Below are 21,238 nucleotides of genomic sequence, written 5' to 3' on the forward strand. Positions count from 1 at the left end.
CAAAGAGCTGGGCAAACTTTCCTCTAGAGCATATCAGTATTATCCTGAGCATCGGCCATTAAGAGTTGCTTGAGAGTAATATTATAGCATTCTCTTGCTGCTTTGGGGATCAGTACATTGCTTCTCCAGCCACAGGACTCTGCTTTTACCCTGTTTCCTTTTGTAGTCAGTGTGACTTCTGCTGTCAGAAGGCAGCAGGGTCAGATCTCTATAGAAGAATCCTACATTTGATTCTTGGCATTGCAGCATATCCCTGAGCTTCTAGTTTTTTTTTTTGCTTTTGTCATACTTTTAAAGGGAAAAGCTGATAAAAGAAATAGCCTTTAAAAGTATTCAGTTAAAAAAATGTATCACAAAACATTGCTTTAAGATAGGTTTATTGTGCATGTTCAAGTATCTTGTCATCAAATGGCATTTTCATTTTTATTATATAGTTGAATTCATAGTCATTTCTTGCTCGGGAAAATATCAAAGTTGTAGTTGGTGGATGTTTTCACCTAAGTATAAAAACTTTCATCATTTGGCATATGAAGGCTCAGCGGCAGACTGCCACATTCATCATAGCCGTTTTAAGGCTAGATTCCTTTGAACATTATGAAATAGTTTGAGAATATATTAACTACTTTTTACTGGAATGCATTTATGCATTTAGCTCCTTTAGGGGTTCTCTTACAACAGCAGAAGGGGGAATGCCATAGCTGAACAATTTTTTTCATGAATAAATATAAATGTGGTATATTAAAATAATTTAAATCTTTCAAATGGGTTTCCTTTTTAAATAAAGTATTTAGATGAAGCTATAATGTAGCTTCATATTGGCATTTTGGAGACTATGTCAGTGGGCAAAAGCGTGGTTGTTTTTTCTTTTTTGTATTCTGTCACCAGTAGATGGCTGTAGTTGCACTGATTTCCAGTAGTTACACTTCTAGTTTATTAGATCATTCCAGTTCATTAGTTTTTAGTCATAGTCTTAAATTTTCAAGTCTTGTTTCAATACATCTTTGCTTTATTTGTGTTTTTATTTAATGATATTCAGTGAGAAGAAACATTACACTTTTAAACTTTAGTTTCAGAAAGTATCACCGTATATTACAGGCACTCTGGAAAGATGAATAACCAGTTCGGTTATAGCATTGACTTATTCATCTATGAACGTTAATCTACTGAAATTGCAAAGAGAATACACTAAGATGACTATTTAAATGTTCTTTTTCATTACTTGTGATTAAGTTGGCATCTATATTCTCATCTTATAGGAAAACAGAGACAGCATAGTAGTTAAATAGCAAGAAAATCATGCAGGTGTATTACAGCTCTCTCTTCTTTAGCAATACTGTATGTGTGTTTTTCTGGATTTGTGTTTTAAGTGCCGTACATGTATTCTTATTTTTTTCCAGGCAGTATAACTCCAACAGTGGAGCTGAATGGTCTGGCTATGAAAAGAGGAGAGCCTGCCATCTACAGGCCATTAGATCCAAAGCCAATCCCTAATTATAGAGCAAATTATAATTTTCGGGGCATGTACAATCAGAGGTTTGTACTTTTTCTATTATTTGCTGTTCTCTCTCCTTTGCTTATTAATGTGTATTAAATCTTTATGAACTTCATAGATTATTTCAGTGTAAAATAAACTTTTTTTTTTTTAATAAGGAGAKTCTGAGCAGCCTAATTTAGAAACACACATAATCTGCTCCTTAAAGAAGGCAGATGCCATAAGCATGTCAACAGGAATAAAGAGGTGTAAAGCTTGTTTTTATTTAGTTCTTAATGTGCAAGCTGGAGTTACAGTCTCCAGTCATGACAGCAAGGAGGCAGACTATTAACTTCAGACAAAGGTTTTGCTTTTCTTTGCTGATATTTTATGTCATATGATTAGAATCTGTAGCATTAAAAATGAAGTGCTCTTTTCTTGGAAGATGGATATAAAATTAGGGGGGCTGCATTTTGAAAACAGTCTTGAAACCATTCTCAAGTTTCCAGTTTTTATCATTGTTAAGTGATAAAAACTTTACCAAATTCAAATATCTCAGTTCCGTAACGCCTCAATGTTTGATTTACAAAGATCCTTTATTTCACAGTTTTAAAACCTATATTCAGAGCCATCCATTGATGTTGTAATTACTGTAATTACTTGGAGTAATCTTTCAGAAGATAGTATTCGTAATTTTGCTTTTATAATCAAGTTGTCAAAACCTTAAAAAAAGTTGAAAACGTTAAGTGAGAGGAGCAGTTTTGTTAACTGACAAACCAAATATGTTGTTCTTCAGTACGTTTCAAGTTTTTGAAACATCTTTGTGTTTGGTATTTGTACAATTTTAGTATAGATAGAAAAGCTGTTCTAGTTCATTCTGAATCTAAATGTAAGTTGTATCTAATGTCACAATCTAAGAGAAGCTTAAGGTAATACATGTATTATTTGTAAACCCAAAGGGTTCTTTCTCTAGAACAGATTCCCCCCTCCCCTCCCAATTTTTCCTTATTCTCCTCAGAGGAACTATATTAGATGAACTCTTTTGAATGTGGGCTAAAACTCAAAAGTGGTCCAAAGTATATTCTGTAAAATAAGAAAAAAGATAAAAACTGGTCAAGAATTTCCAAAAAATGTTCTTTCACTGAATAATGCTGCTTTTCTTATAAGGGGTTTGCTTAACAGATTTCCTGTTAGTTTTTATACACTTAATAATTGTCAAAAAGGATAAGGTGACACACCCTGAAGAAGTGTTTTGGTTCAAAATTATTCTTCTGTTAGGAGTTGAATTTATAGTAATGTTTAAAAAGTTAAGGAACTTGAAATGAAAATGCAGCATTTCGTAATTGTCTAAGGAAAATGTTTCAGGTGACTTCATCTAATTTTACTTTCTCCACAGGTTTTTAAATCATAATACCTAGATACCTAGAACTGTTTAAAAAAAAAAAAAAAATTGTCAAGAAGACTTTTTCATGACTCTACAGAACAGTGTCTGATTACTGTATTACTTGCGTTGTATTTCTGGTCACTGCTGATTAGTGTCTCTGCTTACATATGTGATGGTTTAGGTAGCTGGCTATGGTGCCTGAAAAAAGTTTTGTTAATATTTAGAACTCCAGCACTTAGTCAAATTACTTTTATAAAGAGATTAGTTTGACTAGGCAAGGCTGGAAAAAGTGCAAGCTAGCAAAAGCCAACTGTGGAATTGCAGAATCTGGACTGCCTTACTGAACATCTTCATCAAAGCAGAACCCCCAAAACACTTAGTAGTTGCTAACTTTTAGGATGTTCTTTCTTTCATCCGAAATGAGTAGTACATCAAACACAGTCTCTAAGTTTATTTCTTTCTTGAACTTTGTTCCCATGTTAGGGTAGAGTGGCACAGGAGCTTTGATTTCTCTAGGTGCATGAGGTAGCAAGGGTATTTGATTTTTCTATTCACATAACAAATAGAGTGGGACAGAAGGCCAGAATCTTTGCATGCCAGCTTCACTGGACTTATTTGAGTACAGTAGCCCGTGCAAGATGGTTAATAGTTTACTGTAGATAGTAAATTAGTAAGTAACTATAGCTAAGTAGTAAATAACTGTATAAATCTATATAAATACACATACAATCTGCCCCCACGTGCATGCATGCTAACTCACTAACACTAAAGAGGAAGCAATAATGGTGCCACCTAGTAATATTTTTGTAACTACTCCAGTGTTGGAAATGATTGTTTATCACCTCTTGCCTACCCTCACCAGAGATGCGTTTGAAGACAGATTCTAGCTCTGTTGTAGTAGTAAGTCAAGTCCCACATGTGAAGCACATGTTGAAGAATTATATTATGTTCTAATAGTATGATATGTTATGTTTATGACTTTTTAAAATAACTTATTGCCATATTGTAGGCAGCATTCATTTGCTGATTTTTAGCAATAGCGTAGTGGAATAGAACTGCTGGAGTTCCCAAGTAAATGCAGACTTTATGGACTTTTTAAAAATAAGATTTGAAAAATAGTAAAAGTAATATGCTGTGGTCAGTATCTTTCATTTTCATCAGTTTCTGACTCTAGATTGAGGAAATAGCTTTGATATTAAAACAGTTACTAAATATGCTAAATGAGCTGGAAGCCATTTTTTTCTTTTATATTGTGACTAAATTCTCATTACTAATCTCTGTTTAAAAAAATATGTTTTTCAAATAGATGAAGATTAGGAAATTCTGTTAGGAACTTTGATTCTGGCAAGATGAATGACTTGAGGGGGGAAAAAAAGAAGAGTATGAAGTTCACCCCAGGGCATCTCTTCAGACCAGTTAAGTCTAGTGTTTCAAGTGGCACAAAAGATCCTTTTCAGTAACTCATGGAAATGTGGTCTAAGAGCTGCTATTTGCATGCAAAGTTGAGAGCTAGCTTCCATGTCAGCCTAAGATAATTTATGTTTAGGTGACTGATTTCACTCCCTCTCTCTGTCCTCAGCCTTGGGTCCCTGCAGTATTCCTGGCTTCAGCACTGGGAGCTGAACTGCTCAGAAATGAATTATTTTTTAGCAGGGGGAGAGGAAGGGAGGGGTTACTTTCTGACTAACATCTATTCTCAAACAGCTCTTCACCTAGGGCTGGCACCAGAGAGGGGGCAGGACTGTGTATTTGGGAGCTGAGGGCAGTTAAGCTTGTGAAGAACTACACTCCCAGATGCTGTAGAGCATATTTATATGGGGGTATGTTGCACAGAGAATGCTGAAACAGTTTTACCTGCACAAAGATGTATTTGCAGGGTCCATAGCTGACAGCATATGTTGACACTGAAGGTGAAAGTTACCTAAAAGTAAAAAAGGGGGGGGGGGGGAAAAGGCAAAAGAAAGGGAAAACTCCAAGGCCAGCTTGGAAGGGAAATGATGGGGTCTCCAAGATGAGCGTTCTCTCCCATGCAGCAGGTGGTCCCCCGTAACGCTTTTCCCATAGTAATTCTGCGTTTTTTATCAGGACCTGCTCAAACTCCATCTTGATTTTCCTGCTTATGATGCTGTTAGTGTTAGAGCATGCTTTGATCAGGGCAGATATTGAAAGCTGACTGCTTCCTAAACTTTGTGTGTGCATATTATTGGGCTCCCTAACATGTACCAAATACTATAGCCAAGGGTTATGAAAGGGAGAGAGGAAAGAAGGGGTACAGTACACATACAACGGTATCAAAAATACTGGGGTTTGCAAGTATAAGACCACAATAATAACAGCATGAGAAAAACAGCAAGAGAACAAGGGAAAATACTGCCACAAAAGCTTTGGAAAACACTGCCAGGCCTCAAGACCTGCAAAGGCAGGCTACAGAACTGCAAATGGAAAACCCTTCCCAGTGCCCAGGGTAAGGCATTTAAGGCAGTGTGCCACAGGTGAGGGCAGCCCTGGGTAAGTCTCTTCCTGTGCTAAGTAAGGAAGTGTAGGGGCGAGTTTGATCCCCTCTTAAGGAGTTAAGTAGGGAAGATGCAGTCCAGCTTGGGAGTGGATGAGCTGTGGATGTGTTGACCTGGCTTTTCACTCAAACTAACAAGCACAGTACTTACTAAGTTGGTAACAACATTGGACCATTGTCATTATACTGCATCTCAAACTGAGCTGATGTAGTCTGCATGGTGCTGTGCTGAATCGTGACTTTATCAGCTTAGGCCTCCGATAGACTAGGTATCTGTATACTGCAGTTCATTTCACAATACAGATACACCTTTAAAACCTTTTCATCTCTGTCTGGTGAGACATTTTCATAGTCTTCTCCACGTTTTCTTTATTCAAGTAGATTCCATACAAGTCTGGTCTCTAGGAAGCTTGATGGTCTCTGATAAGGCAGAGCTCTTAGAAACAGCTGTCTGCCCTGAATCCACCCGTGTTAGATAGCTTTTACTTAACTCAGAGTTCACTACTAAAGGAGACTATAGTTGAAGGAGAAATTTTTTTGACGCTCAAAATTTCACTAGTTATACATTAGCCATTTAAAGCCTTACAAGTTTGATCTGGAATTTTGAACAATTTTGTAACCAAGACGTGTGAGGACCTTTCAGTTCAAATAATACACGTTACAGGAAAACTGACGATGGTAAGTTGCATTTTAAAGGGCTTCTTTTTCTATATGAATGGTTCTTTTCAATTCTAATTGAAAATAAAATATCTTATTATAAAACCAAACAGCACTCAGTGGGGACAAGGCAAGTTAACAAATTGACTGTAAGGAATTAAGTGCTGATGTTCTCAGGAACAATTTTTTAACTGGTTTGAGTTGCATCTCATGTGTTTGTCAGCACGCTGTTTGGCACAATTCAGTAGAACTGGCAAGCTACTCAGAAGAGGGCAAGCTCTGAAACAGTAGGTCAAGTTTGGGTAATATTGGCAGAACTGAGGATGAAACCTGTGTATACTACTCATATCTGTTAGCCAGTACTAGAGCCGATACTCTCTCACATCCCTGAGTATGCAGTTGGCTTAAACTGCGTAGCAAAACAAAAACATGGCTGTTCAAATTAGAACAGGTTAAAAATAAAAAAGGTCTCAGTTCTGACTACATAGTCATCCAGTTTGCTTTGTCCCCACTGAGTGCTGGTTGGTTTTATAACGAGATATTTTGTCTTCAGTTGGAATTGAAAAGTGTCATTCTTGAAGTTTAATTATCCTGCAGGATCTTCAATTATAGAATGTCCCTAAGTGACAAAAAAGACATGATATCTTACAAGCTTAACCAAACCATGTGCTTTCAGCCAAGAAATAAAACCACTAGAAACTGAACACCAGCTTTTGATGTTTTAATATGGAAAGTAGTGTCACAGGGATTACAGATTTCAACCCTTGTCTTTTAGGAGAATTCAGAAATTACTTGCTTTTATATAATAAATCCTTAAAACTGTCCCACCACAATTTAGAGATCTTGAAAAACCTTTATTTAAAAAAAAAAAAAACCTTTCAAAATTAAAAACACTTGTGAAGTGTAGGAACAAAGAAAATATAAAACAATGACAAGCTGAAGGATGGGAATAAAATAATTAAAGGAGATTCTTCCTTGGTTCTGAAGAATTTGATACGGTGTGATAATTCTATAAGCATATGTCATGCAAAGTGGAAATGTCCTTGAGATAAGTTGCTGCTTCTGTACACTTTGACAGTTTCTGCTGCACTGAGCATTCACATTCATTTTGTATAGGATTACTTCTTCCTGCATGTATATTGTATACTACAGACTTAGGAGATTATTACCTTTCTCTTTAGTGCAGGAGGGAGAATGCACAGAGCATTCGTCCTTTTCTTTCTCTTCATAACCCTGTCATTCTGATCCCACATTTCTTTGATGTTAGTGAATGCTTCTCTACAGTGCTGTTTGCAAGACCAAGACTCAAGAGAAATATAGAGGAAGCATATTCTTGCCTCCTCTGCAGCCAGCCAAGCTGACTGGCCCCAAAGCACAGGGCATCTCCCTAAGTGGACATGTCTTTCCTACCTACTGGGTACTGAGCTGCGGCAGGGGACTGTTTGCTTAGGCTTAGTTGCTCCTGAAGTTATATATATCAGCCCTGTGGACCAGTGCCCTAAATACTGAATCCAACGCTCTAAAATTGAGGTATAGTAACAGAAAATTTGAGGAGCTGTAATAGGCCAACTACATCTATAACTGTTAGCTTCATAGTGGACTGTCATGTTCTCCAAATTCAATCTAATGATTGAATGGAAAGTACAGCGTGTGATTATTGGATAAATTAGTAAAATTGTCAGATCAGATGAACAAAAGATTTTATGGTGAAAGACTGGAATGAAGATGAAAAGTTTGTTTCTTCTATGAATGCTCAGTTAAATATTAAATACATGTGTCAAAGAGAACAGTTTTGAGGCTAGTGTTATTTGACTTTGAGTGCTTAGCAATGCAATCTTAATCCTTACCCAGCTTCATTTTTTCACAAAAGTTACGCAGTCTGATGTAAAAAAGAAAAATCTAACCAGAAGGACAGCGGTAAAGAAAAAGCAGTGAAATTTTCTGGTGAGGCGGTTGCACTGCAGGAGGCAACCTAAAATCTGTTGACTATCTCCAGAAGCACATCTACAGGTATACAAACCCAGTTTTTTAGTTTATGGAAACAGAGCGAAGGCTGAAACTCTTCTGACCTTAAAAGGCCTCCTGCACTGCTGGAGCACCCTGTTTACTGTCCAGGAGAGTTCTCTCTGTACAGAAAGCTTCATCCATTTGTGGCACAAATAGTCCAGTGAATAATGTGAAGGGTTGTTGGATCATCTAGTGGTGATTAGATCAGACTGTAGCCTGAAACAGGTAAAGTTCAGTTTATCCTGTAGAGTCTTTTGATGAATCCAGGCACCTCTTATTCTTAGCTGAATTCCAGTTACTGAGGCTTACTGCCATGAAGGTAGATTTTTATGCGCAGATTTTTCTCTCAAACATATGCATTGTGGCAGATGTGAAGACACTAGGTTGCCTAAACAGAGGCCTATGGTGCCATTTGAGACATTGTAGGGTTTCTGTGACATCCACATAGGGGCTGACAGATTTGGCAGAAAATCTAAAGGAGACATTTCTAGAGTGGCAGCTGAAGGCCGGGCAAGATACCTTAGGACGTTTCAGAGGGCCCTACCTACCTGTGTTTAGGCAATTGAATCAAGCCCTAAAAGTAGGGTTCAACTCATCATACCATTTTAGATAACCCACCTAGACTCCACCTATTCATGGGAAATGTGTGCTTTTCATGAATGAGTCCTGTGTCATATCATGCAGATATCTTAGGTGCACCATCTCAAATGGTCTTATGTGTTTGTGTTCAGGCAGCTGGCTGCTTTCTAAGGGTGGGATTCAGCTCCAAGTTCAGATGCCTAAATATAGTCTCTGCCTATGCCCTGGAAACCTTAGTTCCCATTATAACCAGTGGAAGGTCTAGTCAGTGCAGTTGCAGTGCAGTGCAGAATGCTGTTTGTGTGTCATAAGTCAAGACATCTACATTTGTTCATATGGATCTCTCTACAGTTTCACTGATTATAACGGGAACTTAGGCTACTACACATCAGCTAAATAGGTAGTGTCTGAATCTAGAACTGAATCCGAACCTAAGAAATAATCATAAGAATGTTGATAGGTAATAATTTTAAGAATGCTATAGTGGGAGTCATCTGACTATCACGGACGAATACCTCTGATCTAGTTACTTGAAGATCCCTTAATAGTTGACAGCAGAGAAACAAGCACTTCCCAGGGTGCTGCTTAGCCCATCCTATATAAAATAGGCAGGAGAAATAGTTCTCTAAACATCTTATGTTAAGTCTGGTCAGTGCTATCCTAGGTGACCAGGGCAATGACATGAATTTATAGCGTGTTAGGCTTTAAGATTTGGTGTCTGAAAATACTGTTCAATTTTACCAGTGAGTAAGGAAACCACAAATTTCCTCTTTGCTCTGCTTCCAGGTACTTGTCAAAGGATACCTTGTTGTAAGTCTAGGAATGGATAAACATGATAAGACTGTAAAAAGATGAAAATCTCTCCCCAGAGAGAAAAGTACCAAAAGAACAAACTCTTTAAGAGTATATGAGAGATTAAGTTCTCTTCTCATATCTGGTAATAATTATAAGGAGAGGCAGGCATGCATGTATGCTTTTTACCGAAATGCTTGTGATTTAAGCAAGCAGTATTTTGCTGCAAAAGGCTGTTTGGTTGCAGGACACCAGTGTCCTAAGTCCCAAGGTGAAGCAGAGGTTCTGAGGTTTGTTCTATTAAGCAAAGTTAGTCAGAGGAGAAGACTCAAGGTCCAGAAGTAGGGTGGGGTAACACTGTGATTTTACCTTGTGTCTGCAATTGTCAGTTGCAGACTTAAGCCACAATGTACAACATCCCTCTCCTGAAAAGGCCAGAAGGAATTTGAGATGGTTTGCCTCTGATTTCCATTCAATGTTGCAAAATGTTTATCCTTAAAATTTGCATTTTATGGAAAAAGGGGTGTAATGACAGAGATGCTGTTGATTTAGTTTACTGATTCACTTTGAGAAAACTCCTTTCTGCATTCCTCTCCCCACATCTTTTGGAGAAAAACCATTTTGGAAGAAATATAGATTGGGAATAGAAATTAAGAGTTTTATTGGAATAGATTATATTTCCTTAATTTTGGTGCAATTTCATTCTGAACACTACTGATGGATTAGAAAGAGTTAATATTTAGGGGAAGAAATTATAGTCCTAACAGTGATGAAAGATTGTTCCGATTAGCGATTTAATTGTACAGCTAGATGCATTTGATTTAGACCATTAGATGGCAGCATGAATTTGTGTTTTGGTACTTGAATTTCACAGCAGAAACCCTCTCTAAAAAGTTGCCTTTTTTCTATACTATATCTTTTCATTACTTAAAATGTCATAATTCCAGCATAAAACAATTAAAAACAGGTTTGCTGCAATGTTTTGTCTTATTGTTTTCCTCAAGCTTTCCTTTCCTATAGTGAATGTAACTACAATGTCCATATAATGTCTGTAATGTCCAAATATAATTTTAATGCATGTAGAAGGTGCCTGTTTGTCAGCAGTGAAAATTCAAGTATTTGGTTTATCCACAGAACTACAGCAAGAGCAGCAGAATTCTGGGTTTCGCTATGGCTTTTCTAACTCTTAACCTAACGACATTTCCTTAAAGACAGGCTGTAACTTATTCACCAAGCCTGAAGTCTGTTCATACTAAGATGCTTTCTAGTGACATGGACAACTATTGACTTGGAGGGGATTGAGCTTACCAACTGATATTTTATTAGGTTTTGTACATTACCAGTTGAGATAGAGTTCAGATCATATCTTAAAGCAAAAGCTTGTACATTCCAGTATTATTACAGTAACCTAGACCAGCTTTAGTGCATCAACATTACAGAGTAATAATCCACTCAGAGATTTTTAATGAATTCTTTGTATCTATCTTCTGCATGTTACATTTCACTTCCCCTAGTCTGTTTGTTCCCAGTCATTGCATGCCTCCCACACAGACATATTGTTACAAGGAAAGTGTTGAGTACAGCTGTGCTAGATTTTTCTTTGCTAGTATTTGTTTCTAGGAAAGGAAAAGGGAGAAAGTCAGTCCATTTCCTGTTGGTTTAAAACAGCAGAAACATCTGTTTGTCTTAAGATAGTTTTCCCAAAAGAACAGTGGCAAGGGAGCCTGCAGGTGATGAGCTTTGCCATTGCCAGTAGCTATCAGTTTAGACAATGGTGATTAGTATTGTCGGCTTTAAGAAAGAAATTTCCTAAGTCTGTCAGTAAGTGACAGAGGATATTTATTTCTGCAATAAAATTTTTGACAGCTAATATTTGATTTCTACAATGTTTTAAATCATAAAAATACGTGGAGTAGTATCTGGGATCAGAAAACCTACATCCCACTGAGGATTCTACAAAATCCATTAAATTCTTTACAAAAGCTATTTTTCTGTACTCACCTCGCCCTGTTACGGTGAAGTTCCACAGTGCTCACAAACTGGTGTTGGGCGATATGCCTTGACACATGTGAATTGAATCCTTTTGACAAATACATGCTATTGCTGCCATCCACAACATTAATGGGTGCATTTGACCAATCAGGCATCAAAAAATATATACTCGTAAGTGTATGTACAATATTACATTGAGAGCTGTTAAAATGTCATTACATAGGATAAAATCAAGCTGACAGAATATAGAGCTAACTTTGTGGATAGTATTTCTGGTACAGTGTATCTTTATTCTCCAAGTGAATGTACTTACCTGCTATCATTAAAACCTTTTTAGCCTTAGCATCATGTAGATGCTTCATCACTGCTCAAGCATGACATTTTACACTATTGCATTCTGCTAAACCGTCTTTCACTTGAGGCTAAGTAGTTTTGTCAATGACCTCTTGAACCATTTTTATAGAGGAGCTCCTGAGCCCTTCTACTTTATTCTTCTCTCTAATTATTGTTTTTCTTTGATTTCATTCAGCATATAGTGAGCTCCTCAGGCCAATTTACACTTTCCTTGCTAAATAGATATAGAGGGTCATCTTCCTTTAGGACTGCCCTTTCCTCTTGTGGTCCTTGGCTCAAATTTTGATTATTTCTCCTGAGGCTTACATCTGTGAACAGGGTTTTGATAGATTCTTTTCTCTGCTCTGGAGAAGGAACCTCTGGATCCAGATCTTGTTTCAATGTCAGCTATGACTTTTCTTGTTCTCGCTTGGGCTGAAAAGCATAAACAGATGAAATACAAATCATCTTCATCTTTGGTTGCTCTCAATGACTATCCTTCAACCTTGTTCTTCCCCTTGGGACAGTTCCTATAAACCCCTCTGATTCAAAAATCTTCAGAGCCAGCAACCTGCCCCAGGACCTGATGAATCTCCTTTAGTCTACTGGCTTTGCGATCTGCTGAGTGTCCTGCAATCCTTGCTCTATAGCTGATTGTTTTAAGGCATCTTCCAGGGAACATACAGAAGACTAGTACTGTTGGTGTGTATAAAAGTAAATCCTGATTCAGAATGCTCTTTCTGGAGCAGGAATATGTTGGGTGTGTGTTGCATTCCTTCCGCAGGTAGCTTTTTCTTCACCCTTATCTTTGTCCTCAAAATGCTCAAAGTGATGTTCTGCTGAACTGTGGATATTTCAGTCAATTGACCTGTGAGGTGATAGGTTCAATGGAAGCAAGCCTAGATGTACTTCTTTCCTGTTATGGCCTTTGTGCTATGTCCAGAACTTGAACGTCAATTATCAGTAAATAACTCTTTTCTTCTCCTACTCTTTTGGTAATGACACAGGCAAACTGCTGTTAGAGTTCAAATAGTAATTTGAGAGGCTATCATAATTTTTCTGCTGGAAGCAACCAAAAGAAGGTTAGTGGCTAATTTTTAACAGTTTATAACCTGATTAGACCTGACTGGAATTATACTGGAAAAACATCTCCCTAGGCCAAGGTCTTTGTTCCTGTTAAACTGAAAGTTCTGCCACAGACTGAAAGTATTAAATTTTCCCAAGAAAGTTTTTTAAGATTTTTATGAAGACAATCTAAATATAGAACTTGTCACCAGTAGCCACTGTATTACAGTTTCTCTTAATGTCTTTTCTGAAGTAGTAATTTTGGTGACTGCTTGTTCTCTGTGAAAGAAAGTACAGTTAACAGCTCTTCAAAAGTGCTAGTTCCCAGGATCTTCTGAAGATCTGTTTGTGATGCAAGGATCTTTTTTTAAGAGGAATGCCAATTTAAGTTTATTATTGTCAAAGAAAAGTCAGTTGAACTTAGGGATTGTGCGCTTTGAGATCAAAATTTGTTTGGATTAATTGTTCCACTGTAATGGAGCTGCATCCCCTAACTTTGTGGTCAAAAGGGAGATCATCTCTGAAAAAAGCATCTCTTAACTTTAAGTCTTTTTTCCATGACAAAAGAGAAGAGGAGGAGTCTAGTCAACTTACTGATTTAGATTCAAGTATGACTTTCATGTCAGTGAAAAAGAAAGTGAGAGTTCTTAAGGAGATGCATATTAGCAGCTGAACCTTAGTTCAGTTCAGTTAAGATACCTCTCTATACTGAATTTGTTTTTCAACTGTCAAAGATTATATTAGCAATTTTGGATGTGCACATGATCAACAGTCATTGTTAACTCTATTCTSCAAGTCTTTTTCAGTGTCCCTGCTTTCTAGAATACAATCCCCCACCATTTTCTAAAGATTTTCTGCATTTCCTACTTTCTAGTAAGTATATGATCTTATATTTTAGTATATTGAGCTAACATGATCTAACTTTTTTCTATATTAATATGCAGTACTGAATTGCACCCAATGGGTCAACTGAGTCAAGTCACTGTGCATCAGTGACCACTACTACTACACCCTTGTTGTAGTCATTTACAAATTTTATTAGCAATGACTTCATATTTACTTCCAGATCATTGATGTAAATCCAGTATGTCCACTAAAGTTTGAAAATTGAGAGCATTGAAAGAGAAGTATTGTATCTACCATTCATGAATAAGCTTCCCTAGGAAATACTGGGCTTTTTATGCATTTAAGTAGAAAAGAATCAAAGCTCTGAAATATTTCACCACTGTTTTTTTTGCATTGCTACCTTTTTTGCCACCTTCAAAACTACATTTTAAGTGGTTAACAAACTTCTTCCTTTTTGAGTAGATGTAGCTAAGGCTTTCTTTGTAAGGCCATCCATGTTACTTTCAGCATGTTGAGAGGATCAGTGTAGGGCAACACAAAACACACTCTGTTTTCAATTGGCCTTCTACCTCCGCTTTTCATTTCTTTAGAAGTCTGATGGCAAAGACAGTAAGATTTCTGAACAGAAGCTGTTGCTGGCTGTGATAACACATTTTTAGAGGATGCACAGATGATAACTAACAGGCTAAGATAGTGTATATATTTAATTAACTGTGCTCAGGAGTTGAGAAGAGGCTCATTAAGCCATAATTAAATGGGATTTTTCTGTTGATGTTCATAGTTTCAATCATTTAATTGCCAAATTTAAAACGACAAGTTAAATTTTTGACTCATTCAGAGTAATGCAATTTAGCATAAGCGTGTTTGCATTTCTACAGGTCAGAACAGAATGTAGCTCAATATACACTAGTTACTTCAATTTAGGTGTATTTTGATGGTGAGTTAGAATCATTTTAAGTTTTCTTGTGTCTTCTTCCTATATGCACTTTTAAGTTGCAATGTAAATAATTCCTATGAAGTCCTAGGCTTCAGAGGATTTTGTTAGTAATATTTTTATCGGTATTACATTAATGGTATAAATATATGACAAAATTAGGTGAATGAGGTATTTTATTCTCTCATTTACTTAGTCCCTAGGTTGGCAAGTAACATGATTTTTTTCTGTGCGAGTTTCTTATGCAGAGAGAAAATGATATTGTAGTCAGATATGCAACACTGTTTATGTTCTTTTACTGTAATGGGTATTTGGAAGACATTCTCAGCAACCACTCTGCATGCTTGTAAAGATTAGTGAGTAATACAGTTCATGGGAAATTTTATGAGCTGAAGTAGATAAAGGGTTTGAGATGTTTGTCTTCTAGATGTCTGTTTTAACCTTTAAGTCTACAGTGTACATCACAGCTTCATTATGTTTTCCCTTTTATTCCTATTGTACTTGTTTTTGTGTTACTGAAAAGAACATTTTCTTTTTACTTATATTTATCTTTTCCATATTCTCCCCCACCTCAACATCTCTATTTCATCATTGTCCGCTTGGCATTTTCCAATGCCTTAAACTGTGGAGGCAGTATTCTTGTTATGTTCTTATATTGTTTCTGCTATTTTTGCAGTCAAGAATAAATTGAAGTTGTGTCAACCATTTCCATTACTTAGTTATTTGGTTAGATAGATAGATCGATAGTTAGATAAAAATACTTCTTCAGAGGCACGTAACATTTTGTTCTGTGCTCTCTTCTTGCTTTTGATTGTTGTTTTTCACTTGATTCTTTCTACCCTTGTCCTTTGGAAGGTTCATCACATGATTCTTTTTTTTCCCTAGTTCTTTTTCTTTTTATTGCTTCTTAACACTAAAGCAGTACTGCTTTTTTCTTTTTTTCCTCCCATTCTTCTTGCACTCATTTTTCTTTATTTTATAAAAAGGCATTCAGGCTGGCATTGAGACAGTTCTACCATTTTGAAAAGTGCTGTTTCTAAGATGGGTTTTAGACTGAATCAGCTAGTAGAGGGAGATATAAAGGTGGAAGCAGAGATCTGAACTTATGGTGCATGTAAGCATCTCTGTATAACGAGTGCTGCAAAGCCAGCTCAGTATGTATATTGTATTACTTGTTAGGTTATCCATGATTTTTAAAGTATTGTGCTTATAATTTCTATAACTTTCTTCTTCTGATTACTTTTGATGAACAACATTTTTTCCTTGTTGTTGGTGTACATATTCTTTGCTGTCACAGAGAAGTAGTAAAAGGTGTAGTGGTGTACGCCCAGAGTAAATACTGTAATTTTGATTTCAGTCAAATATCTTTGTTGAGCAACTTGGAATACAAAGTTATAGTGATGTAGCAATATTATTGTCTTCTCATAACAAGTTCTCCTGGAAGGATTCCACATTAGGTAATGTTATGTAAAAGTGAATTCCCATTTCTTCTGTTTTTGCATAGTAATGTTTTAAGACATTTGATATTGGGATAGCGAAAATATGAGTCAATTTTTGATAAACGTAATCATATTGTATGGAGGAACTGTGTAGTCTCTAATCCAGAATTTTGAAATTATGGGTATGGTTTTAAACAGATCTCCCAAATTGTATGGGATTATCATATAACCAGAGAATAGGAAGTGTAGAACCACGTAGGAAAAGATAAAAAGAAGGGAATTGGTGTTAACCTCATACAATATTCACAGATTCAGGCCAAAGTTTGAAAGAAAATATAAAAGCATGGAAGTAAATGTAAACCAGGATAAAATTCAGCATGAAGTTACTGTATACTAAAGGTAGAGTGTATCTGACTAATGTGTAGCCTGTTACGCGTTAACTCATTTTTTCTGGGATTTTTGTGAGATGCCTCAATTTTTGTGGGATTCAGTTAAGCATTTTGTAGCATTAGATAAGAATACCGCTTTCATTAACCTGAAGATGATGGGTCTTAGTATAAGAAATGCAGGATGGGAAAGAAGAAAAATATTTGGCAGTATTAAAAATCAAACTTGGAGGGAGATTATTAAGTGCAGTTTCTCTTCTGGTTTTAGGACCAATCTTGTTTATATTTTTGTTAAAGATGTTTTCACAAAAGGTGGGAACATGCTCATGGAATTTATAAAGCAACATCAAGACAGAAAGATCAAGCTATACAGGAAGATTTGGATAATCCTGAGGGCTGACACATTAGAAATGGCATGAGATTAAACTTTGCAGTATAAAATGCAATGCATTTTACATAGTACATAGGCACTAGTAGCAAAAATTCTGCTGTCAGCTGAGCATTATTTAGATGAAAATAGCAGAACAGGAGAATTATCTAATATTATCAATTATTTGCAAAATTAACTGTGAACAACTGATGTGATGGAACGATAAAAGAGGCAAAAGTGATATTTAGGATGTGCTGTTAATGAGAGCACTGTTAAGGTTTCATATGGAATTTTGTCTATCAATTTTGTCTTCTTGGCTCTTATGGTCAAGAACAGGAGCAAGAGAAGGGCTGTGAAGGATTATCAGAATAGTGGATAGCCTTTTATACAAAGTACTAAAATAGGTTGACTTGTTCACTGTTGCATAACGAAGGCTAAGTGGGAATGGGACTGTTTGCCTTAGAGGTAAGCACAACAAAAAAGTAAAAGAGCTATTTAAGGTGAAATGTTGATCCAAAACAAAACAGGTAATACAGCTAGGTTGAACATTAGAAGAAAATTCCTATCACCTCAGCGTTAGAACATCCTCCTAGTAGAAGCATTGGAAACAAGTAATCCAATTCATTCTCTCATAGACCCAGATAGATAAAGAGGGTTATAATATGCAGCAGCATACAACTCACAGGAGTCAGATTGACTGTAGCTCAGGATTTGTTTATATTCTTACATTTGAAACAGAGAAGGAGCTGTTTTTTGTATGTTTTAAAATGGAAAACATCTTTGTTATGTCTTCTCAGTATTTTAAAAAGTTTTAACAATGCTTTTTAATTTCTTTCTGTTAATATTTTTCCATCACTTAGTCTTTAAAATTTTAACATAAGCAATTATATATCATTCTGTTGCTTAGGGGATTTCTACAGTCAGATCAAAAGTGATTTAATAAAGTGATCGTGGCAAAAGTTACATATATATTAAAAGTATAAAATAATCTAGAATTCATTAAAGTAATTTCAGTTTTTTAAAGATTCAAATTTTAGTTTAAAACCTTCTTTCAAAGGAAGAATAATCTGGGAGATGTATACATGATTTATATATTTTTTGTACATGTGGCTGAGGGTATATCAGCATTAGGAAAAGTGAAAACAGTCACAGGCTGTATAAAAAAATCTGCAGAAGAGAAAATTCAGAAAATTTATCTTTCTACCAAGTAAGGGATGAGTATGACTAAAAGTGAAATATAGTGCTTTGTCTTTCTAGCTTTACAGTAAGATTTTTTTTTTTTGAGGATATGGAGGTAATCCAGAGGAGGACAACCAGACTAATTCAGGGATAATGGACTGTAGTTCTCAAAAGAGGTTCTTGGAAAAGAGGGTCTCCTTGTTCCCAGGCGTCGTTGTGGAAGCTGCATAAAGGAGCAGAAGGTAGACTGTGTGAAGATGAAAGTGGCTGTACTGGATGTTTCCTTCTTCAAAACATAGAACTGACTCACATCTGTAAGAAATCCATGTGGCTAATGGACTGCTTGGAAAAATAGGGCATGGCCAGGGAACAGCTGCACTAAGCAACTTGCTCCCCTAGAGAAATTTCAAATGTTATGGAGAAAAAGTTGTTCACAGCAAACTCTGTTTCCGACTCCCCTGCACATTCTCTGACTTTCTATCCCTACACCCTCGCAAAGCTCGCAGCATTTTTCTGGTTAAGCAGGGTCAGCAGGGCTGCCAGCTTGGCTGAACTGATATGGAAAAGGCACCAGAGGGAAGAGTGCAGAGAAGGGCCCTTTTAACAGGGAGCTGGCATCTGTTGAGTGACTTTCCTGTACTATTTTGGATCTCATAATTTAGTGTCCCTTTTCTTTGGCCAAACCAGTCCTCATTCCTCTTCACTTGCTATATGAAATGGAAATAGCATAATACTTATTATAGCACTTCTGTAGTGGAGAAGTAGTTGGGTTTATTTGTTCTTTTTTTACATAGGTGAAGAATACATTGGCCATTAGAATTCAGACAGAGCCTCACTGGAGTTTTTAGCAGTCAAAAGGAGGCTAAATCTAAATAAAATTGCCAGTTTCCTTGAGCTYCAAATTGCACTTGTTTCTTTTTTCCCCTTCTAAGAATAAAGTAACAATATTTATCAGAAACATTTATGCCATTGAGGAATCCAGAGAAATACAGGAAATGCAATATGAACACATAATATATGTACTAATACTTTATTTGTCTTTGTGTATGTGGATTTGATGGCCAAAAAGGAAGAGGCCCCAAGGGCTCCTTAGTATGCAATTAATATTTTGGCTAGAAAAGCAGCAGATTGTTTCAGTATGCTTACATGTTATGACATCATATTCCAGTAAAATTATAATGAACAGAATTTTTGTTTGTCTCTGTGGCAAACCAAAATGAGTTTTGTAATTGTCAACAGACCTTAGTGATTTATTTAATTATAGTGGCGCCCGCTCACACCAACTTAGTTAAGGTCTGTCAGCATTTCTGTTATGAACCCCTATTTTTAGGGGTTTATAACTAGCTGTAAATATTTGTTCATTGCTGAAACTTGGCATTCAAGATCACAGTCACAGAGCAAATTTTCCTTTTCAGGTTGACCATTCTAAAGTGATACCAGTGGAGTTAGCTAAAAAGCAGATTTCTGATGCTGTGAAACTTAAAGGGGATAAAGAGAATCTGCTTTCTTATGTGAGGGATGGTCTTATGAATCTCAAATATCCAGGAGAGCTAGATGAAAATTGACTTGTAGGTTGTATGTGACTGCTTGTTAAAAGTATTATCCTTTATCATACTTGTATCTGTTAATTGAGTGTATCATTCCATATGTCCTTCTGTTGTCCTCTGGTCTTGTAATTTTTTGTCATTTGGACAGTCTGTCAATGTATGTTCTATGGATTGTGGCAGTATCACGTGGGAATTTTTTTTTTTACATGTGGATTTACTCCAAAGAAAAATCCTGACCTTTGCAGCAGCAATGCAGAGTGCAGAGAGATGCATATTCTATAAATATGGGTAGTTTTAAAACTTTCAGAAACCTTAAGAGTCTGTATTTGAAGTGTTACTGTTTGAAATACTGAGTATTTCAGTTCTGTGACTGAACAGATCGACAGAGGGCTAAGCAGTATAGGACTAAAGTTTAGGAATCCTTGTGACAGAAAATACTGTGCTGGTATGTTACTGTATAATAATCAACAAATTATATATAAATATTCCCAATATTGTTATTGCTTTCAATCCTTTTAGTAGGTCAAATGTAAAATATAGGGAAAATTCATTGATGATCAGTGGCAGATAGAATATCTTAACTTTGCATGGCACTGTTCCTTTTGTTAGAGTGCCTCTTTAGGATGCAGAATTACTCCATGTTAAAACTCAGTCTAATGGTTGCACTGTACTTTTAGATTGTAATATTATGATTACTTTTAAGGCTTTCACTAACACTGTCTCGTTCTTCTGTCCTCACTACTGAAAAGTTGGGGATATTTCTTTTCTATTTGACACTGTCCAAATTGTAGAGAAGCCAAGATCCTGCAGATTTAGTTCATTTTCTGAGGACCTCAGGTGCTCCTTTACACTTTCCTGGCAATGTTCATGTTATCAGTGCTCTGTTAACTCTGCTTGAGGCCAAGCAGAGCAAAAAAAGTTTAATCAAAACCATATAAAAGCCTAATCATTCTGCCAATGCCAGAGAGCTGCCTGAGGCTCTAGAGCCACAGGCTGAATATCATTTTCCATATTATCACATAAATAGCTCCCTAAACACTATTTAAAAGAAAAGGTGGGGGGGGAAGGGAAAAAGAGAGGGCCTGTTGTGGGACCTGAGTTTATAAAGTGGGTTAAGGTTCATATGCTTTCCTCCATTGCATGGAATGGAGAGAAGGGGAAGCCTAGTAACTCAACAAGAAATAGGAACTTATGATGGATGTGGTATTTTTCTCCAAATGTAGGTAGTTGCTGACAGTTCCACCACATTTTTTTATTTCAAGAAGATTGTGAAGTAATGAGGTGGGATGGGCTATCAAGATACCTACTGCTTTTGCATAGCAGAATTTCTTCTGCATGCTGCAGCCCACAGAGGCACCAGTTTGCAGGCTCTGCTTCTAGATCTTCTGGGAAATTACAGAATCACAGAATCACAGAACCGCTGAGGTTGGAAGGGACCTCTGGAGATCATCTAGTCCAACCCCCCTGCTCAAGCAGGGTCACCTAGAGTACGTTGCACAGGATCGCGTCCAGGCGGGTTTTGAATACCTCCAGAGAAGGAGACTCCACAACCTCTCTGGGCAACCTGCTCCAGTGCTCTGTCACCCTCACAGTGAAGAAGTTTTCCTCATGTTCAGATGGAACTGCCTGTGTTTCAGTTTGTGCCCGTTGCCTCGCATCCTGTCACTGGGCACCACTGAAAAGAGTCTGGTCCCATCCTCTCGACACCCTCCCTTCAGATACTTGTACACGTTGATAAGATCTCC

The 21,238-nt window shown here is 36.8% G+C and overlaps 1 protein-coding gene across 2 annotated transcripts in view; it reads left to right on the forward strand.

Moving 5' to 3' along the window:
- The window catches only part of STAU2 (staufen double-stranded RNA binding protein 2), a 175,897-nt gene that overhangs the window by 6,842 nt on the left and 147,817 nt on the right, over positions 1-21,238 (forward strand). For both annotated transcript variants that reach the window (XM_026056293.1, XM_026056294.1), the window contains exon 4: positions 1,398-1,533. In XM_026056293.1, coding sequence (XP_025912078.1) covers positions 1,398-1,533 — 136 coding nt within the window. The remainder of the gene's footprint in view (positions 1-1,397; positions 1,534-21,238) is intronic.

This window comes from Apteryx rowi, unplaced genomic scaffold (genome assembly GCF_003343035.1).
Source record: "Apteryx rowi isolate R43461 unplaced genomic scaffold, aptRow1 scaffold_130, whole genome shotgun sequence".
NCBI classification, from domain to species: Eukaryota; Metazoa; Chordata; class Aves; order Apterygiformes; family Apterygidae; genus Apteryx; species Apteryx rowi.